Raw genomic sequence first — 24,627 nt, 5'->3', positions numbered from 1 at the left:
TGACTGCCATTAACAAATGTTTCCCTGCTCCACATAATTCTACTTCCAATGCATTACTACTGTGCAGTGCCCGGCCAGAAGAACACACTTTGAGAAGTTGCTGTACGTGTGGAGAGAAAGACATGAGGAACTGATTGATGTATTATGCAGCCGAAGGAGGTTTTAATTATCAGCCGGAGTCATGATTGCAGGTATGTACTGTATAGAAGAAGTAAAGGTGTATATCCTCCTTGACACAAAAGGCCAAAGGCAAACTGAGTGGGAGATTTACATATCTTTATCTCAACGCCCTCATTAGAAGGAGGTCAGCATTGTCTGCATCACCCTGTGAGGGCAGTCAAATAAAGGGCGTCATTGACTTTCTACACGAGAAACCACACGGTTTACCTTCTGCACTTAGGGCCTTTCAATAATACAGCATTATAGCAGGGTTTCCACTTCCATTTTGAGGGTTAGATATGATAAAACACAGTGACATGTCTCTTTACACATCAGGGAAGGAGACAAAGAGAGGAAAAGCTTGTAGCTTCTGGCGTGGCGTGCTGTGCGCACAGCTATGGCCTGAAACATGGAGGGGATGTCAGACGATCATATGTGCTTTGGCAGCCGGGGTTATGAGTTACGAAGTTGATGTTAGAGAGAAGGGAGCAACGAGTGGGAAGTGTGTGACCTTCATCACTCACCATCCATTATTTCCCCACTTCCAGCCTCTCTCACTCTGTTCTGCAAGGCGTGAAGCGAAAAGGAGGCCTTTTGTGTGAACTCTCTAATTAGGAAGACCTTGACGTCCATTGTTCCTCTTCATTTTGGTGGGAAAATATTTCATTGATTTTTGCAGCAATCGAAGGCGGGCGGAGCTGAGAGGGGCTCTGTGTGGGATTAGACTCTGCGGGGGGTTTTCAGGGATGGGTGGGGAGCTCGTGAGGTGTGAGTATGTGTGTGAGCGTGTGGATGGTGAGGTAATGTCCCTCCTCATAACCCCTACCCCTTCTCACCCTCTGAAAGAACCAATTACAGCTGTGATCCTCGAGCCATCATAACTCACCTCTTCCTGCGGCTCCCATTGTTCACTCCGTACCTGCTGTACTACCGCAGACTGTCTTTTTCCTCACATATGCTTATGATAAATCCAGCTCATTTACAAACATCTGGATTTGGCAAGGCTTTTGTTTGTGTTCTCCCAAGCGCAAGAATGATGAAGGATGGCTGTTCAAAATCAGCCAAAATCAAGTACTTGTCAAATGTTCTTTTTGTAATCCCACAGTCGAATGGCACAAACATTTACATTTTTGGTCTTTTTCTGAGCTTTTACAGCAAGAAAGAAAAGACCGTAACATGCCAACTGTCATTTTCCCAGCGGAGCATACGGCAATCACTAGTTTCAGTCTCTTTCTCCCTCACTCTCTTCCTCCTGTCACTCTAGACTGTCTCTAAATTACGCCTTTACCCCTGCAGGTGCCAGCGTCTCTCTGAAATGATTATTCCTACCACACAGAAGATTGCTTTTGGTAATTATATGTATCATAATTAAATTTGATGAACTCCTCCGAGACATAAAATCTCATTTGACCCAGGTGCTGGATTTACACCTCCTATACACAAAAGGAGAAATGTCCTCTACTATTAAGAGAGATACACTTTGGATCTTGCAACTGACGTCTTGATTAAGCAAAAGCAGCATTTCTACCGAATTCACTGAGGTCCATCAATAACTTAATTACTGAACGACTGAAATGCAAATTCTCCATCATTACAGCGGGATGAATTGAGCAGGATTAGCTATGTTGTTCCAGCCAAAATTTGGCTTCTGAAGCAAGAAAAATAAGCTGAAGGTCAATACCTGTTCAGCCAGACCACACGTGGCTGCATGAGTCAGACGGCTCCACATGTGCTCTCACACTGTTTATAGAGGCTGACACGGAGTTGCTTTGCTTTCTTTAGTAGTTGTGAAGCGGTCTTCATGAAAAAGCGACTTAAAGTCAAATGTCCAGGCAGTGCTGTATGCTATAAACACTTTCTACATGTCTCATCTTCCTCCTTCAGGAGACTCAGTCTTACCTTTTGTCTCTTGTAAACCAGTCTCTTCCAGTTTTGGCAGCACTAGTATTTGCTTGACATCTTCCCGCATCCATATTCTTCATTCATGTCTGCAATCTGTTTACCTGATGTTGTCATTCTCTTTCTACACAGTGCGACTTTACGAGCTTTATTCCTGTGTACTGTGTACTTAAGTCTTTTGAATATCAATCCATCCTGAAAGAAGGGTCCCTCTTCTTTGCTCCCTCTGAGGTTTCTTCATTTCCCTGAGGTTTTTTTTTTGGGGGGGGGGGTTGTTTTTCCCTAAGCAATAGAAAGTGTCATATAAATATAAATAGACTTGATTTGACTATAAATGTCTGACCAATTCAAGAAAAACCTTAAAGGAGGTATATTGTGCTCATTTTCAGGTTCATAATTTTATTTTGGGTTACTACTAGAATAGTTTTACGTGCTTTTCCCCTCTGTCTGAAACTCTGTTTTTTGCTCCTGGCTCTTTATGAAAAAAAAAGTGACACTACTGATGAGGTGTTTCAGGAGCAGTGTTTTCTGTGGGAAAGAAGGGCTTCTGTTGGAGCGGACTTTGACTTTTTTAACTTTCAAGATCTTGTAGATGCATATACCTCACACTGAAGGAAAATAAAAGAATAAACAAAAAAGCGTAATACAGTAGGTCTCCTTTAATAATTGGAGGTCGCAGATGTTTCCATAAATTGTTTAAAAATGACCCGAGTCACCAGATCTCAACCTGACTGAAGAACCTATGTGAGATTTTGGACTGATGTGTAATGCAGCACTCTGCCATGATCAAAGACACCAAATGAAGGAATATCTTCTAAAAGAATTGTGCTTCATCCATCCAACGAAGTTCCACAGACGTTTATGCATTGAAGCTCCTCTAGTGGTTTTCCTTTCATTTGGCACCCAACTTTATGCTATATTTCATTATTTGTGAAATTATGCATAAAACAACACAGTCCTCCACAGAGCGTAAGAACCAATGTCAGACTCGGGTCTCTTAGAGCAGTTTGTGCTGCAAGCTTTTCCCGGAGCCCCGAGATCACTGTAAATATGCAGAGAGCTTACTGAGGCCCTGCAGCCAGCAAGTGTGAGATTAGTTTAAGGCCTCGGACAATCTCACGAGGCCAACAACCAGTCACTGGGGATCGGCGCAACTCTAGTCATGTTATGCTCTCTGTGTTTTTTGCTAAGTAATCGTGTTTAAAAAATGCACACACAAGGACGAGGATTTGAGAATGCCTACTCTCAGTTTTATTTATCCCTCTCTGCCAGTGCCAGGACTCTCTCTCCCTCCATCTCTGTGCCATCATCTTTGTCCCGTGGTTGTAAGTTCACGATGTTCTGCACACTGTCCTTCACTCAGTATTCACTCCAAGTTTTCCACTCCCACACTCTGATCTGCACTGCTGGATGGATTGCTTTTTCTCCAACCCTCTCCTCTTCTCTCTGCAGGAGTTCCCCGCTGTGCACCGATCCCTTTCTCGCAGGTGATTGCTCAGGGAATATTGATTAAGGCAAAGATTTGATGCTGAGAAGTCACTTTTCAAACTTCCTGTGACTTTAATGTGAAATAAAGTGAGCTGACACTCTTGTCATTGATAAACACCCTGTTACAGTTGAGGCATGCTTTTAAGAGAACACTCTCCATACTCATCTCTGTCTTCCTCTCTTTGGCTTTCTGTCAGCCTCAATCTGTCTGTCTCATCCTATTTCTCTTACACACAAACACACACACACACACACGTCAGCTTTCACACCAAATGTGATGTAGCGCTGCTTGTCAAGAGGGCGCATATCTTCCACTATCTCTCTAATTGCTCTGATTAAAGTGACAAACAGGTCCAATTAAGCTAAAGGCGTGCTGGAGGGACACCATAAAGAACATCAGCGTATCAACGGTCATCAGATTTGTTTAACTATTAGTTGAGCTCTACAAGTGCGATGAAAGCATCCACGTGATCTTGAATTTTTTCCAGAGCAATATGACATCTCATGAGAAATTTGTGGTATTAAGTGGTCTTAAAGCATTTGAAGACTATATGAGAAATTCCACTTTGCCACATGTTGGGCCTTACATTTGTAAGTTTGGCCATCGTTTCTAAAAGGTCGTGATAAGGTTGTACTCACCGGAGTAATTACAAGAAGCAAGCATTCAGACAATTAGCTTTTAGTCTTTTTTTTGGCTCACCTTGGCTTTTGATTCAAAGGTTTTCTCATTTTCATCAACACAGTGTCAAAAGGTTTGTAGACAAGCAGCGGACGCTTTTACCACTTCGTCAGTGACATCATTGCATACATACACCCTCGTAAACGGACAACGTGACGAGTGAAGCACTTTATTTAATAACGGCATCTTGAAAAAAACAGAATATTAACTGTTTTATGAATCTTGTTGGCTTCCTCTCAGTTTGGCACCGCCTCCTTCACCGCAGTCTCTCTGCTAATATGTAGCCGGATATTACTGTATTAATCAATTAGAGTCAATAGACAGTTATGGAGGAATGCTGAGACTTGGATACATCCCCATATCTTTGGACTCACCTCATTAACCATATCATTACTGTGAGACACGCTTTCCAGTGTGTGAAGTACTCTAAAAGTCTCTGGCAACTGGAATTTACGAGACTACTGCAGCCTGCCTGTGTATTTGTACGTGTGTGCGTGTGTGTGTGTGTGTGTGTGCTGCAGTCGAGATGGGAGGATAATTTCCACTAGTTTGTCAAAATATTGTCACTTTTCCCGGAGAGCCATTTTTTGGGGCTTTGCGTGTAATCCGAGTGACGGCTCGTTTATTAGTGGCTGATGGCTTTTAACACGTGCTGCCAGCCAGACCGGCGGTGACAAAAAGCTGTTTATTTCCTTAGCCATTATGAAACCAAGCATTAGACGTCACACTGGCGCACAGTGCTGACAGCAGTGTTAGTGGATAATAACCCTTCCTCTCTTGCTTTCTTGACTCATCATTAATGAAAACAGAATTGTCGCCCATTGAGTCAGAGACCATACAGTGATTGACTTGTTTTCCAAGGCGTTTATTGAGTGCATTTTTAGTACAATAGTTCTCAGAAAGTTACAGCTTACAAACTCTTGACACGTACTCGTCACAATTTACAAGTGGTAGCTATACAGAAACGAACAGAAAAGGAAACCGTCCACGCTCTGAAACAATGTACCTGTGCACATATAAATGTCTGTACACACAAATGTGCCCGCTATGCATACACACATACATACATACATAAATTCACCCTCTCTCACAAACACACAAATAAACAAACTATGACGTGTGCACATTCATATTCAGCTCCGCCATCCGTTGTGTACCATTAGAGGGAGGTTGAGGAAAGGTCTCATTTCATCTGGTCGTCCTCCTCGTCGGCTGCCCACAGCGTTCGCCGTGTGTGTGCATGTGAATGTGTGGATGTGTGTATGCCGTTTTTATATGTGTGTAAATCTTTTGAGTCCACAGTCTGAAACAGGAGAGAAAAAAAAAAGAGAGAACGAGTAGTTTAACAAGTTTAGTTTAGTAGGGTGTCGTGTCAGGTCATTCTCAGGTTGAACACGGCTTCCACTGTTCTAACCTATAAATGACGGGCATGAAATCGGCTACTAAAAGGGCCGCTGGTCACTTCTCCGACAGTTACAGCGCCATGAAACATTTAACAAGCTCTGTTCTTGTGTTTTGTATCAGTGTGTGATGAATGGCTTCCATATGAAACGGCTTTTCAGAGAGGGATGGCGAGCCGCCTCTCCATTCATCACGCTCGAGTGTCATTACAGTCAGATATTTAGAAAGACAAACAGAGCATAATGGAAGGGAAAAAAAAGAATTATGCTGTTGCATAATGAATATATTCTATCATCTCATTCACAGGCTGTTGGGTTGAAAAGCAAATACATGAGACTGAGTGGAATAGAGGTCTAATGCATTCAAATTGAATCAATGGCTTCAGCGAAAGGGTTTTATGCCAATCTCAAGGAGCATGTGATTATACTTAGGAATACTTGGTAAATCAATGACTTGAATAACTGAAAAGAAAAAAAAAATACAATTGATTTTGCCAGTGAGGCAAACCAATTGCTTGATTACAATATTTTTCATTACCGAACCGAACCAAACCAACGAAATCAAGATTTAGTTAATGGCAGAGATGTTGCCTGAGAACCACACTGCCAGTTGATAGAGGCTGATTTACTTTGATGGACTAACTTTTTCTGACTTTCATCTAACCATAGACCAAGTTGACATGGCGGCCATTTTCCTCTGACATCACTCTCAGGGTGGTACTGCTGTGTTCCAGGTTGCAAGTCCTATTAACTTAGGGAAACTGACAAAATGTTATCAGCAACTGAAAAGGCCATATTTCAGGGTAAAACAATATATTTGATTACACATTTGCTCCTGTAAGACATCAGCTAAAGTTAGCATTCAACTGCTTCCTAGCTCACATTACTGTTGGATGGTGTTGAACAGTACAATAGGAAAAGTGTGAATAAATTCTAAAGTATTAGTGTACATCTTGCACACATTTATTTAAGCGTGGAAGTGAAACACACTGACGGTAATGCTAACTAGGAAGTGGTTGAATGCTTATGTTAGCTAATGGGTTACCGAATATGTTGTTTAACCTTGAAATATGGCCCGATCTCCCTCCAGATTTTCACTATCCATCACCTTTTCAGTTGCTGATCAATTGGGAATTGGTGAAATGGTAACAATTTGTCAGATTTCCTACATTTATATGACTTGCAACCTGGAACACAGCTGCATGACATTATCCCAGCATTCACGCTTCCCCACCCTGAGGAAAATGGCCGCCGTGTGGATATTCCTTCTTTATGCCACGTCTGTCCTGCATCTCCGCCCTCCTGTAAACTGACTCATCCCCCTCTGTCTGACACGTATGCACGGACCCTGACAGGCCTTTGCCCGCTTTCTCTTCATTAAGCATCAGGCTGGAAACCAGACGCAAGGATAACATAATTGAGGGTTCCTCAGAGTGTGTGTGTGTGTTTGTTTTTTGACACTCCCATCAGTCTCCCTCCCTGTGGCTGATCAGATGCCTGTCAGACGGGGGTCCCAGCAGGTGTTTGAACCCCTGCCTGGGCCCACTGGAGCATGAAGCCAGCCATTTCTCAGGCCGGCGCGGCCCCGGCCCCGGCCCAGGACAGCTTGGTTACACCCAGGATAAACGAGCTGGAGTTGTGCCAGCTAGCTGGAGTAGCCGGGGAGAGAGGGCAGGACAGACAGAGGAGGGGGAGGAGGAGGAGGATGACTTGAGGGGGGTGAGTATACTTAATAATCTGCTAATGGGCCTGCCATCAATTTCTAATTTTGGACGCAAGGTGGTTAGAGCCGTCGTCACTCATGTCTTTTCAAAAGGGGCCAAAAGGGATTTCAGCAGGGTCACAGCGACTGCACAGGATTGATACTACAATAGCTCAAGATAATTGTCTGTGAGCTAAGAGACATCGCCGTCATGGCTGTATGTTAAAGGAGTACTGCCACAGGAATACCCAGCTCCGTTTGCCTTCAGTGTGAAAGGCCAGTGTAACATTATTTCATCAGAACTTAATCTGACCAGCAAGAAGAACAGAAGAACACTCTACAATCATAAAGTGCCATCTCCAGACTACAAAAGAGAGCTCATCCTTGCGCACTTCCCAGAACTACTCTCAAAACATATTCCTGAAAACTTCAGTGTGATTTCCTAGATAAGTCATCCATAGCATCCGCAGGGATTCATATATGCGTGAAACTCTCTGTGGCACTTGGTGCTCAACCTGCCTACCCATATGGCGGCAGCAGCATATAGTGAGAAAGCATAGATTTACCCGGCAGCTTAGCTACAGCTGTCTATAGACGGCTGAGGAGTGTGCCAGTGTGGGCTGTTTAAGTTTGTATGTTCATCGCAATGGCATCAGGCGTCTGCTGGCAAACCTCAGCCCAGATGTTCGAATACACCGTGTAGAGAAGTGATGCTGATTCACTCCGATTTAAAACGCCTTAATTAGCTCCTCTCCTATGCATTTCTAACTCGCAGCAAATTTTGAGATATTTGCGGCACCCATGAGAAAGGCTAAATGGATTTGCCTGAAATAAAACCTACCAGATATAGAGCAATTTGATGTTAAGTAGTGTTTTTCCTGTGGGATCGGCGGGTACTTACCATGGCTGTGGGCCGGCCGAGGCGCAGAGTTTTCCTTCCCTTCCTCCCGGATGGCGCTGAGAACTCCCGACACGAACAACAACGGAACACAAAAGAAATAAAAAACATAAAACATATCTGTACAAGTAAGTGCTCACCAGCAAGAGACAGCATGTGTACACCCACATTAAACATGTTCTCCGATAAATGGATATTTAGTCAATTATTTTAACTCCTACAGCAATTTGTCATATAGATCTACAATGCCAGTTCTTTGCCCACAATTCCTTTGACGTATTCCTCAGGTTTAGAGTCAGTCAGGGTCGTCCTTGTGCCCCCGGATGAGGGGTACGTCCGACCCAGTGTCTGTTGTTCAGTTGTTCGAAAGGGAACCAGGGGCGCCGTAGAAATCTACACATTGTGTCAGTCACAATCTAGTCAACAAACATGTCTTTGCCAAAAATGCAAGCAGAGAGTTCTGTACATACATAATCATACATTATCACCTTCAATATGAAGGTTAATTATGAAAGATATAATCATATTTAGCAAGAGATAAACATATTTATATTCTCTGAATCTGGGTGGGGCTGGTTGAGAAGTCCTTTGGCAAGGCCTTCCACCCAGGACTCCACAGGTAGTGTTAAAGTTAAAATACGAGTGGGCGGCATCTTGCTATAGTGATACAAACAAACAAACAAACAGATGGTAAAAGACAAAAATATAAACTAGCTCTGAATTTTTCACCAGTCCAATACATATTTCAAATTCTTCAAACGAGCAAATGATGGCGTGAAAAGTTGAAAATGGTGCTCCACTGTACATCCCTGTATGCGTCCTCCCTCTAATTATCTCTACCGGTTAATTGCTTTTTTTCTTCTCGGACTTATTTCTGGCCAGGTCAAGGCATCTTCATTGCACACATTGACGACGGTAAAATCACAGGTCACACGTTTTTTCTAAATGTCTCACACTTCTGTTTACAACTTGAACATCTTCTAGTCCAGATAATATAGAAGTACAATATCACTCGTTTTACCACACAGTCTGAACATGTGAGAGATCCCCCGTGTCGATGTGTGATCGTTGGAGTAGTTTTGGTTTACAGTGACATGAATGGCAGTCTATAATCACGGCAACTGATGTCCGTCTTCCTCGCGAGGATAGATGGAGAAACAGTATCAAGTCTGGACCCTGAACTCCTGGTGTGGATTGCATGAAGTGTGGAAGCTGATAGCCATGTTGTAGTGTGGACCCTGGTCTCCTGTTGTCATGGTAGTGGATTAGATTAAGACAATAGTCTCGACTCTGGCGCGTTCCGATGGATCGGGGGTCATTCGGGGGCTCCCATTGTTGTTGGTCCTGCGAATGCTGCCCGTTCCGTGGCACAGCGCCCCCTGTAGTCATGCCATCGGCGTGGGTGACTGGCTCATCTGCACCCTCATGGACTGGATATTACTGAGGATCTTCTTCTGGTGGCCTGCCAGGGTCACTCCTATTCTCAGCAAGTCCCTAGGGAGAAACGAGGCAGGGAGAAAGAAGATTGAAAAGCAAGAACACATTTGGAGGCAATAGATGAAAGGATTTCCATCACATCGGAGATGGAATGGATCATTTGAGTATGAGGCGATTATACTGGAAAAAAATGTGTCATTTCATCATCATATCATCATTTTCTGGTGCATTTACAGTCCTAACATCACTATATATGAAAGTACAATTTCAGACTGCAGAGCTAGTGGCAATGAACAGAAAAAAAAATATATATATATTTACAAAATTAATTCTATCACTTGAGAGAGGACTCAGTAATGCATGTTGCTTTGCATTGCAAAGAGACTGCATAAATGCCACCCAGCCCCGAGCATACATTTTTAATAAAAAATGTTAGAAGGATTTTACATTTTCACATAAATTTGTAGACCAAGCAACATTGTTAATTAAAATAAATGAAGTGCAATATTTGTGCACAAGTGCTGTAAGAGATGCCGTCATGACCCACGCTTTGAAATATTCCACATAAACAGCAGCGGGTAAATGTGCCTCTTAACAAAGTATATTTAAAGGAATTACATCATTATCCATTTTGGAAAAATGGTTTGTAAAAGATCTTTAATTATTAGATAGCAGTCATAATACTTGAAGAGCACAGATGGAAATGTTTGTACCACAACGACTCTGTTATTTTCCGTAATAATGAGTTATATTTTTATGCATCACCCACGCAGCCTTCACTTTGATGCAATCAGTCAAAGACTTGAGTCACTGGGCGCATTCAGGCTTCAAATATGCACACTTGACGTTGAGTCATTTCGCACAAGTGTGGCCATCAAGTGCCATGTGGGGTTGGAAGTTGTCATTTGCACACGAGCAGGTGAACTCACTCTGAGGTCATTTGAGCCACCAGCTGCAGGGAGGTAAAGCCTGAGTTGAGGAAGTTGTCCCTGTACTGGCTCATCTTGATGGCAGCGAGCCAGTCCTCTACAGAGCTGAAGGTGTTGAAGTCAGGTATGGATCTGTCCAACAGTGGCTGAGAAGGCCTGGAGGAGGGAGAGGAGAGGAGAGGTGGGGGTGAGAGGACGTAAAGAGCAAAGCAGGGATTTGATGCAATATTAAGAAAGAAGGATTTGAAGAGACGGAGAGATAATCAAGCGTAGCGTTAGTTCTGGCAGGCCACGACGTCAAGCGCTAAATCAGCTTCAACAGCGTAGCTGTCAACACGGAGCAGATCAGCTGATGGCTCAGCTGACTCCCCGTGCCAGCTTCCTATTGGGAAATTGCATTCAGAGCACACTATTTAAACTGCTCTAGCCCGACCTCACTTGCTGCTTCCTCTGCTGGCTCTTTGCAACCCACCTCCACCCCAGCGCCTCCTGTCATCTGTTATGAATATTACCATTGTATCTTGTCGGTTGCTTTGCTCTGTCTGGGTTTTTCTTTGCTGCTGCGCTCCCTGCTTATGCCGTTCATGATGGCTCATGAAGGGCAGGAAGGTGTGCTCTTCCTGCCTCAGGCTTTCCACGCAAGCGCGTGGAAGAGCAGGGGGTCCCAGAACAGTACCATACCGCCAAATGAAACTTGTGCAAGTAAATAAAGATTATTTTGACAAAGTGGTCCTGACTGAACTGTGGTAATGGTGTTTGTGAGAGGATGCGAGATGGAGAAGGAGTGTGTGCTGTATGAATACAAGCTTTGGAAAGTACTCTGACCCAGCCCCATTTTTACCACAATTTGGGGTTATTCACTCTACATACTTTCCTACCTAATTAAAGAACAGAAACTGTAAAAAGGTTCTCTTGTATCGGGTCAAGATTATTGATATTAATCGATATGGATTCTGTACATTTGAAACGGTTTCAATACTCATTTTCTGCCGGTACCAGCTGCGATTTCTTGCTCTATCTTTTCGCTGGCAGCAAGATGACACACTCACCGCTGCAGTGCCCATATAGGCCATTCTCCTCTCCCTCTTCTGACTCTGGTCAGAAGTAAATCAGAAGTAAATTAACTGAGAAGCTCTAGTGCTTAACACACAGTACACAAGCCCGTTATATTTATCTTTAATGAAAAAATTGAGCTTTTTTCAATTGAAAATACATTTACTAAACGTTGAAGGTCGCTGCTGAAAAGACATTCAATACTGGTTCAAAAACCAAAGCCTTGTCACAGTCTTTTTAACTCTGTGTGAGGGTTAGGTTGGCTTTTCAATGAGAAGTTAGGATGTGGTTTCTTAGTCAGGCTCCAGAATTACAATAAGCTCTTATTTGCACACTATGGTTTATAAAAGCTGTTTTTCTAAAGCAATTACGAATATAATTGTGAGGTCGGAGATCAAACCGGCAACTATGTCTCTGATGGGTGAAGCCTTGTATATATTTCTTTAGTTTTCTCCACAAGTCATGGTTTGTAGTAGTCAAAGCTGCACTTCATGCTTGTGCCTGTGCTTTCCAGCAGTGGGCAAAATGTCTTATTATACATTAATGTGTAAAACTGCTTCCATTACGATGTCCTGGAAGCTTGTTGTTGGCAGCTCACAGCCTATACAGTTCCATATTTATGACGTTTTATATGGAACGATAAATGCGTTGAAATGACGTCTTCATGTAGACCTAATTTCGCCTCATCAGTGCAGTATGACTTTGGAGAAGTACCTTCACATTAATCTATATCGTATCTCTTTTAACATACAAACGAACAAAATGATGACACAACTTTTTGTTTTGTACACTTTGATGTAACCTCATTTTAGTTGGTTGAAAAGAGGGTGAAACAAAATGTCCTAGATGTTCGGACAGAATATCGTTCGGACCCTGTTTTCAACTAGGAAATGTTGAAATCCAGGTTGGTGCTCACTGGGTTGTGTCAATTTCTCCATGTGGTATCAAACAAGGTATTGAATATTTTTCAAGGTATTTGTAACAAAGTTAGAAATTCCATCATAGTGACAACACTCCACTGGATTCATGAGAGAGTTCCTTTGCCTGAAGGTCAAATACCACTTATCACCTGTCTGATACTATCCCTACGACGAAGCATCCTATGGTGACAAAACATTTGGAAACTGGCCGCGATTAAGAAAAACGTGAACTGAGCTCAATACAGGATGGACCGAAAAGAAAAAGAGGCTCCATTGCACAAAATCAAACTTGCACACAGCCAAAAGTTCACCTTTCAACATGGCAGCAACCCAAAGCACTCAGCCAAAACGAGTGGCTTCGGGACAAGACTCTGACTGACCCTCAGTGGCCCAGCCAAAGCCTGGAAATTGGAATGGAAAATCTGCAGAGAAACCTGAAGCTCGCAGTTCACAGACAGTCCACATCCAATCTGGCCGAGCTTGAGAGGATCTTCGAGGAACGGTGGATGAAATTGTCCAAAACAAAATGTGCAGAACTGGCAACCCAACAAAATGTAAAAACTAACCAAGGCCAACTGCGAAGTCACGTATAAACATTTCGAAAAAGCATGAAAATTAGATGTTTCTGCATGGTTTCATCTTTCTAACAGCATGTTTTTGCCTTATCATTATGGGGTAAAAAATTTATAACACCACAAACTGTGGAAAGCGTGAACTCTGAAGCCAATATGGGGGTCAGGATGTGTGGGAGAATCATAAGCAGCAGGATAAAAAGATCCAGAGTAGGAGAAGTTCAGGTTTGATGCAATCAACAGTAATAAATGCATGTTTATTTTATGAGAGGATAATAAGTGAGCTTGTGCACGCTGGGCTAGTTTGTGCAGACAGCTTGTGTATATACTGTGCATATGAGCAGATGAAAAACATATTTATTTCTCTTTAATGTCCACTTCAGGGTGAATGTGTGTGTCATGCGCTGCTGAAACAGTGTTTTTACTCACACTGCGGGAATGTTGGCTACAGCTTTGAGGCTGGTGGGGTTACGGATCATCTTGTCCAGGGTGCTGACGATGTCGGTGAAGCGGGGTCGTACGTTGCGGTCCTTCTGCCAGCAGTCGAGCATCAACTGGTGTAGGGCGCTGGGGCAGTCCATAGGCGGGGGTAGACGGTAGTCCTGCTCGATGGCATTGATCACCTGGGGGAGAAAAGGTGGGAAGTTCGGGTTGTTGATTTTTCCAAAATTCAGATGGTTGATATTCCTAATCTTATATGCAACATTCAAGTCGTACAGTAATTGCATTTAATTTCTCTCGGTTGCATTTTTTTCTTCAGACTGACTGGCTGTCAATAACACACTTCATTAAAACCAGAATTCTAATTTGACTGAGTTTTCAGCGACTGATGACATTGAGCACATCCACTCTGCAATCCTGACACGCTCATCCCTGCCTCGACAACAGCCACCACCAGCCCCCCTCATCCCCACCCACCCACACCCCACACAGACACACTCCCTCTGGTCACTCAAGAGACAGTGAGCATTCAGGCTGATGTGCCCTTCCTCTCCGTTCTAGCCAATCACATGTCAATCCTGGAGGACGGAGCGAGGAAAGAGACGGAAGGGAGAGCAGAGGCAGTGTCACTGTTGAAAGAAGTCACTGGGGAACGGGCAGATTGCATATAATTAACACTGTGAAGTGCAGCCACTTGACACATGCCTCTTAAAGGCTGCACAGGCTATATCCTGGCCTTGTTAGAGAGAAGTTACGACAAAGAGTTTCAGGGTAGAAAGAGTTAGAGTCGAGTGTTTTGTAACAGTTGACTGAAGTTCACTGAGAACTTGAGGCAGATTTGGAGACTTAGGCAGAAGTGGAGTACCTATTATTATACGATCATCCTTCACACTCCTCTGGCTATATGGCTGCACTGAGTGCTCTTTTAAACATTTGAAGTTTTTGAACGAAGCTTCAAATGTCTGCCGTCATATTTTATGATGTCATCACCCTAAAAAAAAATATCCTCAAACAAAATCAAGTGATTCAGCCGATTAAACGGAGAGCTGAGTGCCAAGCAAATGCAGATATGATCACGATTTAAAGGGTAACTCCACCAATTTTACACATTAAAGTGTGTTTACAGGTCTTGGGGAGTACTACCCGCCGAGAACCTGGCGCCGACATTACCCATGATGCAACTTAGCCACTGAGTGACATCACTGGAGGCAATTTATCAGATTACATGCAGGTTTATTATTTACTATAAAAGTGTCAAAGTTGAAAACTACTGTTATTGTGGTTTCGTAAATCTAATTTATGGTGCTGTTAGATTGCTGCCAGATCAGGCCATTAATACAGGTTTGTGCCTCCCTTTGTGTGCTGCAAGCTAGACAACAAAACATTTTTTATAAAACAATAAAAATGCTCTTTTTGAAAGGCTGAACACCAACAAATGTGAATTTAAGCAGGATGTTTCATTAGACAATAACATGTTGTGAATTTTAGAAAATGATAACATCCATTTAGTCAACAAATTTTGACTTTTGGACAGTCTCTGGAGTTATTGGAGATGTTTGTGTTACACAAGTCAGTAACAATCCTACACAGCCGCCACTGGAATCTAATTCTACAAATATAATAATACTTATGACATTAATGTAGCCTAATCTTTCTGCAGCTGCGCAGAAATACCAGGTTTAACAGAATGAAAAGACATGGGGGGAAAAAATTTCAACGTTACGAATGAAGCTTCAAACTATTTTGTATGTATAAATATGCAAACAACAAAGTCAGATAAGTGTATTATAAATAAAAGTTAAAAATTCTGAATCTGCAGCTATGAACTTCGTAGAGAGTACAAAGACTAAAGATTACCCAGATTGCTGCATTGCACCTTGATGGACCTAAAGCTCTCACCCATAACCATATATCAATACTGTCTGTAGATGTAATCTTTTCCTAAAAATGCATAGTTGCGAGATAAAGGTCTGGTGTGAAATCAAGTGTAAAAGATACTATCATTAAAAATTACAGGCTGCTCTGTTGGTTGCCAACTCCACCTCGGAGTCGAGTGCAACTCAGCAAAATCTTGACAAATGGTGCATATGGAGAAGTGGTTGTGTGTGTGTGTGTGTGTTTTAAGTGTGTATCTGTGTGAGGACCGAGCAGCCGGACATGCTGAGCGGTGCCAGTCCTCTTCTCTGCATTAGTCCCACCAGGCAGTGTTTGCTGCTGGCCCACTGAGGCAACATCTGCTGGGTTGGACGGTCCTTGTGGAGCGGGGTCCATAGAGGCCTGATCGTTGGCTAGTTGTCTCACTAAAGGAGCTTAGGGAGAGAGACCTCATAGTGTGGGACTATATCCAATGGCTGTGTGTGTTTGTGTTGGTGCTTGTGTGTTTATGCGTGCGTGGACCTTATCCAAACGGACATGGGGAACAAAGCAGAGCTCTCAGCAATCATTCATTGCTATCAAAAGCAGGCCAGGAAGGAAAGGGGATAGTGTGAGACTGTTTCCATAATAAGTCTGCTTTCAAAGTCAGAGTCAAGGACATCTTCAGTGATGGTGCTATGAGATGGGAACTGATAAAAAATGTGATTTATTACAGCTTCCAGCTCTTATGAGTTATCCTTGATTGTGTATCTACAGGGTGAAAAGACAGTATAAGCACATCTGTACGGAAATAGCCGTCGTGTTAATGAGGCAGTTTACTCAGATTCAAACTTGTTTTTTTACCGCAGAGAAGTTGAGAAAAGTGTTAACACTCAACGTAAATGTTCCTTTTTAAGATCCTTCTTAAAGTTCCCATGAAGGGGGCACTTGAACTCCTGCCGCCGAAAACCACTGCTTCCTGGGAGAAAGTGCATCTTCAGTCGCGGATGTAATTAAAAAGAAACACATTTTTTGACAATTTGAACCTTTCTGCCTGCACCTCAATAACTGTAGAAACTTTGAGCCGGCACAAAAAATGGCAATTACAAATATAAACCAGGGATTTCTGAACATACAGATAACAACCACTAACAAAAAGTAACATAACACAGCAAAGCTAACAAGCTACTAAGGACAATGCGTGATGGGAAAAGTGGGCTGTCTTTTGCTCCGACAGTCTCAGCGCTGTCTGAGCAGGCCATCGTTAAGTAGTTTGTGAAATACAATGCTAGAAAGTTAATTAAAAACATGTTTATTCAACATTTTTGTTGTGAAAATGTCCATAATTGAGCCCTCTACAAGATATCTGTCCATTAACAGACACATCTATGTAAAACTATAGAACCAATACTTCTTTTAGTGTTAACAGTCTAAAACTTCTCTTCTCTCCATATAGGGAAGTCCATTAATGGCTCAATGTCTCATGTCAACATCCTGTTTCAAAAGGAAATACATAACAATCACATAGTAATGATATAATTTCACAGGTCTTTTGATGTTTATAGAAATACTTACATCCTGGTTGGACATGTCCCAGTAAGGCCTCTCTCCGAATGACATCACTTCCCACATGACGATGCCGTAGCTCCACACATCACTCGCCGAGGTGAACTTCCTGTAAGCGATGGCCTCTGGTGCTGTCCACCTCACTGGGATCTTCCCACCCTGAGGGAAGGAGAAGGGGCACAGCGTGAGACATCTGAGCTCCAAAACATGGTTTGCTAGATTTTATTCCAGTTGCAACACCAACGCCACCGCGCTTGCCACAACTGTCCCTCTAACTCCTCATCCCCTCCTCATCCGCCCGCCACATCAATCCTCCAGCAGCCAAAACATACACATGATTCTGACACTGTCTCAGCAGTGGCTCCCAACAGTGTTCGCCCTTCACACATCGACCGACATCACATTTAGCGTCTCCTCTCCCACAGCCCTGTTTGGATAAAGGAAGATAGGCCCGGGCTTCTGCTCGTACGCCGAGCGTGTCTGCCTGTAATTGGGCTACCTGGGCCTCAGGCATGCCACGCGCCCTGTTGACTGAAATTGACAGCTGCTTGTTTAAGATTCCACACACACACCCTCGCATACACACACACATACAGACAGACACAGCTTGGAACACATGCACAGGCACAGGCATAGATGATTTGGCGTGCACACCCACGCACACAAACAGACAGACGCACATAAATCCCTGTTTGTGCCCCGCTTCCACAACACCTCCCCTTATATCTGAGTGGAGCTCGCCACCGGTTTAATAATGCCAATTAGCTGAACCTGAGCGTTTGCAGATAAGCTGCCGCTGGAAACAAACCCAAACCTGGAGCAACCTACACAGACCACCCTGTTTCCCTGCTCGCTTTCTGAGAGCAAGAGGGAGAGAGGAGTCAGAGAGAGGAGGAGGAGGAGGGAAAGATGGAAGAGCCAGAGAGAGAGAGAGAGAGAGATGAGTGATAAGTAATGATACAGAAAATGGTTCTTCTGGGGAGTTTTAATGCTGCAGGGCTGAAGTTTGAAAATGCTGGACAAGAATCATCATAAACAGGTTATGAATTCTCCTGTAATGTGTGCATCGGTTCAAACTAATGTAGGTGTTACAGGTCAGCGCTGTGTGGCATTGCAGAGGTGGAGAGACTGAGTTCATTAATGAGCACCTCTTTAGGGTTTGACCTCTAAGTGGTTGCTGACCCTGAAAGGAGATTTTTAACATCTGATGCAGAGGCTCAGCTCTCACTGAAGCACACCAGCCAGACATGAAGAGCCGAAGGAATTAGGCGGTGGTGCAGTGTGTGGTTGTGTGAGAGTGTGACGGACAGAGAAAATGAGAGAACAAGAAAGAAGTAGGAAGAGGAAGAGATCAATAGACGAATAAAGGCTATCTAAGCCCCCGCGACTTCAATGCTTCTCTCATATCTCTGACTAGTTCATATCTGAATCGTTTCATCTAAACCTAGACCCCAGGACACTTCCTCCTGCCCTTTCCTTTGTCTGAAGGCAAATGAAGCTACGCAGATACAAGCCAAATAACTTCGCCAGGAAAAAGCAAAAAGGCCAATCCTCTTCTTCCTCATCCGTCACTGTCTGGGGTGATGCTTCAAGTCAATTATTTTGTTCGGACGAACATACATAAGTTGAAAAACGGAGAAATAAACTCAGAATAACAGGAAGAAAATAGCTGCTCCAAGCACAACGCCATCTATTACCGCCTCTCTTTATCATTACCCGCTTACTCACTCCCTCCCTCGCTCTGTACATCTGGTCTCATGCCCTGGGACCCTGTTGGGATATGAGCCGAGTGTCGCTGGAATGGCCTGAGCAAAGACACGGGCTTCACAAGAAGCTCCCTCTGCGCCTCCAATGAGACAGACTTTAGTAATAACATTTCCAAGGCGGGTGAGTCAGAGGCAGCTATGCAAACCCTTAGTAATTACTGCTGTGGGCCAGTGATAGCTCTGCCAAAATCCCGCTTTAATAACATGAAGTGCTGAACAGCTCATGCATACACAGAAGAAGGCAAAAACATAATAAAAAGCATCAGATTTTTTTTTCAGTAAAAAGAGTGTTAATACTACTGGGGGATGTGTTGGGGGTAGTGGAAGTTATGATGGGAATTAAGACGGACCTAATGTCAACACAAAAGCATGAGTGCTTTGTGAAGCCTTGGAGCATGGGGAGGACTCTCTGGATATGCTACATTGTGCTGGCTAGTGAAAAAGGAACAAGCTGTTTTTCTGTTTGCCTTGAAGTGAAGTATCGCCCTTGACACTGAATTCACACACTCCGCTATTATCCCGGACGTTTAACTCAGAATTTGTGTAGATGAGCCAGGCTCTGAGCACAGTGACTGCGGCTTCAGAACTTCCGGGCCTTGAGAGGAGTAATCTGTAATGATATCAAGTGATACTTCGCAAAAAACTTCCCCGATAATAAATGAAGCGGGTGACATAAGCTACGGTGCCTGATTTTGCAGAGATATTGGAAGGGCCTATTTTCTGGTTGATAAATGTTGGCACTATGAAGAAAAACCAAGCGGTCATGAGGGTGTGAAAACCTGAAATAAACAAGGAGATACCTTACAATATGCTGTCAGAAACTTTTCTCCTTTTCCAACACTCCGTGACAGTAACAGTATGTGATTTCTTTTTCTATGTTTGAGGTCACGCATCATGCACGTGGACAACAGTGTTGGAAAAGGTTACTTTTGAAATAGGTTTTAAATGACTAGTTACCTTATTAAAATGTAATAAGTAGTGTTACTACTTTAAAGGTATAGTGTGTAAGATTTATAGGCAGACATGGAATATGATGATTCATAATAAAATGTTAATTAACTGAAACTAAGTTGTGTTTTCATTAGCGTAGAATCAACCTGTTATATCTACAGGGGGAGCAGGTCCTCTTCCACGGAGTCCGCCATGTTGCACCTCCATGTTTATTACAGTGGCCCATGACGGGCGACTTTCATGAACGTATAGAGACCATATGGGGAAAAGAAGAGACTGCAAGATAAGAAGTTATGGAGTATCTGGTGAGTGCTGACTCTGGTCAGAGACAAAACTGAACACAAACACTGACACACACCCTAACTGCTTGTTTTTGACTATTTTGCGGCTAAAATACAGTCAGGTATTCTTTCTGTTTGGGGCAAATACCCTGAAGTGAGGCTGACTTAGTCCAATATTGTTACAGTCCAACACGCTGGACCTTTAGTTACTTTATCAAAGTGATTTAACTTGATTACTTTTTGATTACTTTCTTTAAAAAATGTTTTGTTAGGTGAAAAAGCTTTATAAAATTTCCTACTGAATCTACATATATATTAGTAAAATCAACCAATCAATGGTGAGTAGTTTGGGCACCACAGTGGCTCAGTGGGTTGAACGTGTGCTGCAGGATTCTGCTCAAACCCATCGTCCTTTGCTGCATATCATCCCCTTTCTCTCTCTCTCCCTGTTTTCTGTCACTCTTCGCACGTCCTACCCAATTAAGCCATAGAAAGGCAAATGTAAAAAATGTATTATAATATCAAATATTAAGTGTTACTCCCCACCACTGACATCCAGCCATCTTTGTGCGCAGAATTCCCGACCAGAACACCTTCGGCAGACACTGGAGTACACTGCCACCCTTTTCCCACCAGAACGAGATTACAGGACGTGACTGGTTACACCTGGTTATGACAGGCTGTGACAGGCTGTGACCAGTTGTGACAGCTAACAATTGGTCTGGAGTACAATTACAACAGAGATGTGCTGGGACTGTCAGGGTATCACGGTGAGACAAGTGTGTTCCTGTGACAGCCAGGTCTGAAAGATGAGGGATAAACATGTGGTGGCCATGTAATGTGTGTTCTTACTGGTGTCTGTTATGGTCTCTTGACCCAGTAATATGTGTATGTGTGTGTGTAGACACTGATACACATAGTGAAGATATGAAACACCTGTCATGTCTTTGCAGTGGCTTGAGTTATGCGCCACCAATGTGCCAGATATCTTCATGTGGACTGTCACTGACATGCTGCTGCAGAATAAAGTAATATGTGGAGCAAATATAGCTGTCAGAGTGCAATAACATGCAGCAATGTCCCAGATAAACTAACTGTAATTGAAAAAAAGAAGAGTCCAGGGTTTGGTCTTGTTTTTACTCGACAGAAGCTATTAAGAGATTCCAAATAAACTTTCTCCTTCATCTGGAAGACAAATATGTAGATCCCCCCCCTTCCATCTTCTTCATTCCTTTACTCCTCCAACTTCAGTAATCCATTTCCAAACAATGCACACTCAAATGGACTTGAGCACATTTACTTAGGCTGGGAAGAGTGCTCCATCAACATCCTTTTAATGAAATCTTGAGAGCAACGATCTGCCCTGGATGCCTGCCCAAACAGAATGAGAGAGAGAGTGAGAGTGACGGAGAGAGAGAGGAAGAGTGACATGGAGGGATGGGAAAAAAAATAGAACAAGGAAAAGGAAAAGATAAAGGACGGGAGGGAGGGAGGGGTCGGTGACAGAGATGTTGGTTTCTCAGACACCCATGGGAATGTCTGGTGGAGAGAAAGACGCAGGTCTTTCGCCGTTTATACAATGCAGTCATGAAAAACTCGAGGAAAGCATTCGTCAAAGTTTTATTTTGTGTTCCAACGATCCCAAACAGTCTCACATTAGGCTGGGAACCATTTAAGATTTTTTTTTCTAGGTTTGATTAACAAATGAATTCTAAATATTTCTCTATACTGCGTGGGAAGATAACACAGAGGAATGAAAAATACCCTGTACACCCAGAATAGCCCGCCATAATTACTTTGACATGTGATCAAGATAAAAAATACCTATCCTTAATGTTGCCGGGAACGTTCAGACTGCTGCATTTTGATCATGTTTCAAAAATAATTGCTGCCAGGAACTGAAAAATCAGTCAGGTTTCAGCATAAATTACAGCACAATACTTCAAAAAGAAACTGATATTGTATTATTTTAGTGATATGTTTCATTCATCTCTTAGTTTTTACAGAGTGCTCAGAACTCAGAACCAACTGCAGCCCAATAATCTAATAATCCATAAGGTAAAAAAGCTAGAGGAGACAGTACTTACTGTTTCAATACTCTTCATTGTTAACTTTAATTATTGCTTAATCTTTACATCAATCAGAGGTCACTTTAGTTTAATTAGCTCGCTAGCATCAACCGATAAATTCTGCTAGCGACGGATGTAGTTCCAGCAAAATCGATGGTCGACATCTAGAAATGAGCCGTCTGCATTTGTCTGTCTCTGTCTGAATCCGAGGGTGAATTGTTTAAAAAATGACTAGGCTACTGTAAGTATTTGTAGTCGTAAATCTGTCACTGTTTACCACACAATATGTGCTACTCGAGAATGGAAAGACTGGCAGGCAAAGCAACAGTGACAAAGGCGGCTGGGCTTAGCAAACAGTCATTTGTCACAGAACGGTGACTTTTCCAAGTATGGAATATTACTGCTACTCTTAGGCATATTCATCATATATATAAGAATTTCTTCTTGGTTAATAAAAAGGTAATAAATGAATAAACATCTTTGATTTATAATTCAGAGGTGGATGTCCCCCCCCCCAATTACACTTGAGAGAATGGGACTCTTTAAAGTGTGGTATTTTGCCTCGGGGCGAATGTGTGCCTGATGCCCGTTCTCGTCGGCTCGCATCGGGTGTCTTGTCACTTGTAACTTCAAGCGGAGATGACTTTTTTCTTTTGTGATCATCACTGTCCATTTCCCATGTCAAACCAAACGTAAAGGTAGACTTATTATTTTAATCCAAACCATGATCTTTTCCTAAACCTCACCAAGTAGTTATGTTGCCTGAACCTAACTGAACTGCAACTGAAAACTGAATAAAAAAATACCTTGTTCACACTTAAATATTTTGTATTTTTTATGGTGAAATGCGGCAAATGGACGCCCATGTTTTTTGTGCAGAGGATAAAGGTAAAAACCTTTGACCGCATGCAGGACACAAACACTAGACGCCCACATAACAGCCGTGTGCAAGATCCATTTATCCAGGAAGATTTCCTCTGCAAAGTCTTTCTTTATACAGTATCCCCTGACTTCCTAAAGGCTTTCCGGCAGAACATTTCTCATTCAACCACAAAGCAGACTATCACTTTCATTGCACATTACTGAAAAGCAACGTGCACTCAAAAGCACGGGCTGAGATGGTAAGAAAGGGCTTGCCAAAATGTGCACTGTCGCATCCTGTAAAACCATTCCCATCTGGGTAAATAACATGTTTTTTAGTGAGACCCTTGAGAGAATGGCGATTTACTGACCTCGATGACAGTGAATACAGCGCTCCATTTGCCACATTTCACCATAAAAAATACAGCATTTATTTTGTAGTGATTAAGTACCGCATTTGTATGGATCACGCATTTCAGACACAAATACAAAACCAGTTTGGCTTGATGAAGAAGATTTAGTGCAGGACACAACAGCTCCATTGTTGTCAGTGACGGGTGAGAAACATAATCGTGCAGAGGCAATTCTGTTTCCACCGAATCAATTAGACAACCAGCACACCACACATATTTTACTGTTATATCTATAGCTTTGGGCAAACATTAACGTTTAACAGCTTGTTGGCATTGCTGACTGAATGACTTTATTGCCATCTTGATGCTTAAAATACACACAGGCATCACAGTAATCACACGGGCCTTGTTACGCCATTCAGTGGATTATTTGAATCAATCTGGTGCGGCTCCTTCAGACTTTTTAGGTCGTTAAACTTTCTCCAGCTTACACGTAGTTAAAGGCTCTTTATGTCTTCACAGCCGGTGGCCCACAATGCCACACTTCGCCGTGTGGATTTGTTTTTGTATGACAGGCAATATTTTTGTATCTTTCTTTCTTTAATTTGGATAATAAACAGCCAGACCCAGCTATGATGATTTTACTTATGATTCTTCACTGTGTTTCGTAAGTGTAAAGCATTCTCTATGTCTTTTTTATTATTTACCCCAGTAATTATCCGCCTTCCCCAGCAGCATACCTAACCGTGTTCCCTTACACAACTCCCTCTGGGAAACATCACCGAGACACCTCAACAAATTAAACAAAGCAAGTAGTATCTCATCGTACTTGTACTATTTCATGTTAATTTTAGATAGCGACCTTGGCTCATGATTCTTTCAGGGGGATGCGGAAAGGAGGCAATTACATCGACAGGAAGTCGTATCAAACTGGAGCCAAACCTAAATAGGTCTGATATTTCCTTTAATGCTGAGTCTGGTATTGTTCCTCATGTTGTTAAAGCTACTGGGAGTGCAGTTATGAAGGCCCCCCTTTAATGAGAAAAAACAATGCTCACGTCAGCGCTTTTATTTTGACGATTTTAAAAAGCAGAAGTTTCTTATCTGGAAGTTCCTGCTCTGGTTAACCAAGAAATTAAATGTCCTTTTTGTGACACTGCAGTCTGCGGTATTGTGTTTTATTGGGACGCAGCCTCACAACAGAGACGGTACCCTCTTTCACTGATTTAGCTGTACACAAACCGCTTCATTGTGAATCCTGCTCAGATGCAAATGCAGTCCAACAGCCACAGATGGCGAATCAATGCCCACCTTACACTGACTCTGGCAAACTTGACAGAAGGTATAAA

General features: G+C 42.7%; 1 protein-coding gene across 2 annotated transcripts in view; it reads right to left on the bottom strand.

Moving 5' to 3' along the window:
* Window positions 1–5,069: 5,069 nt before the first annotated feature.
* Window positions 5,070–24,627, bottom strand: part of LOC141016439 (ephrin type-B receptor 1-B) — a 169,976-nt gene continuing 150,418 nt past the window's right edge. For both annotated transcript variants that reach the window (XM_073490804.1, XM_073490805.1), the window contains exons 13-17: window positions 17,007–17,156; window positions 13,566–13,759; window positions 10,592–10,747; window positions 8,229–9,719; window positions 5,070–5,528 (exon numbers count right to left, since the gene is read on the bottom strand). In XM_073490804.1, coding sequence (XP_073346905.1) covers window positions 9,611–9,719; window positions 10,592–10,747; window positions 13,566–13,759; window positions 17,007–17,156 — 609 coding nt within the window. In that variant the 3' untranslated portion in view covers window positions 5,070–5,528; window positions 8,229–9,610. The remainder of the gene's footprint in view (window positions 5,529–8,228; window positions 9,720–10,591; window positions 10,748–13,565; window positions 13,760–17,006; window positions 17,157–24,627) is intronic.

Source organism: Pagrus major, chromosome 21 (genome assembly GCF_040436345.1).
Source record: "Pagrus major chromosome 21, Pma_NU_1.0".
Lineage (NCBI taxonomy): Eukaryota > Metazoa > Chordata > Actinopteri > Spariformes > Sparidae > Pagrus > Pagrus major.
Note: the sequence above shows the minus strand (reverse complement) of the source record. Positions and strands in the feature narration are given on the sequence as shown.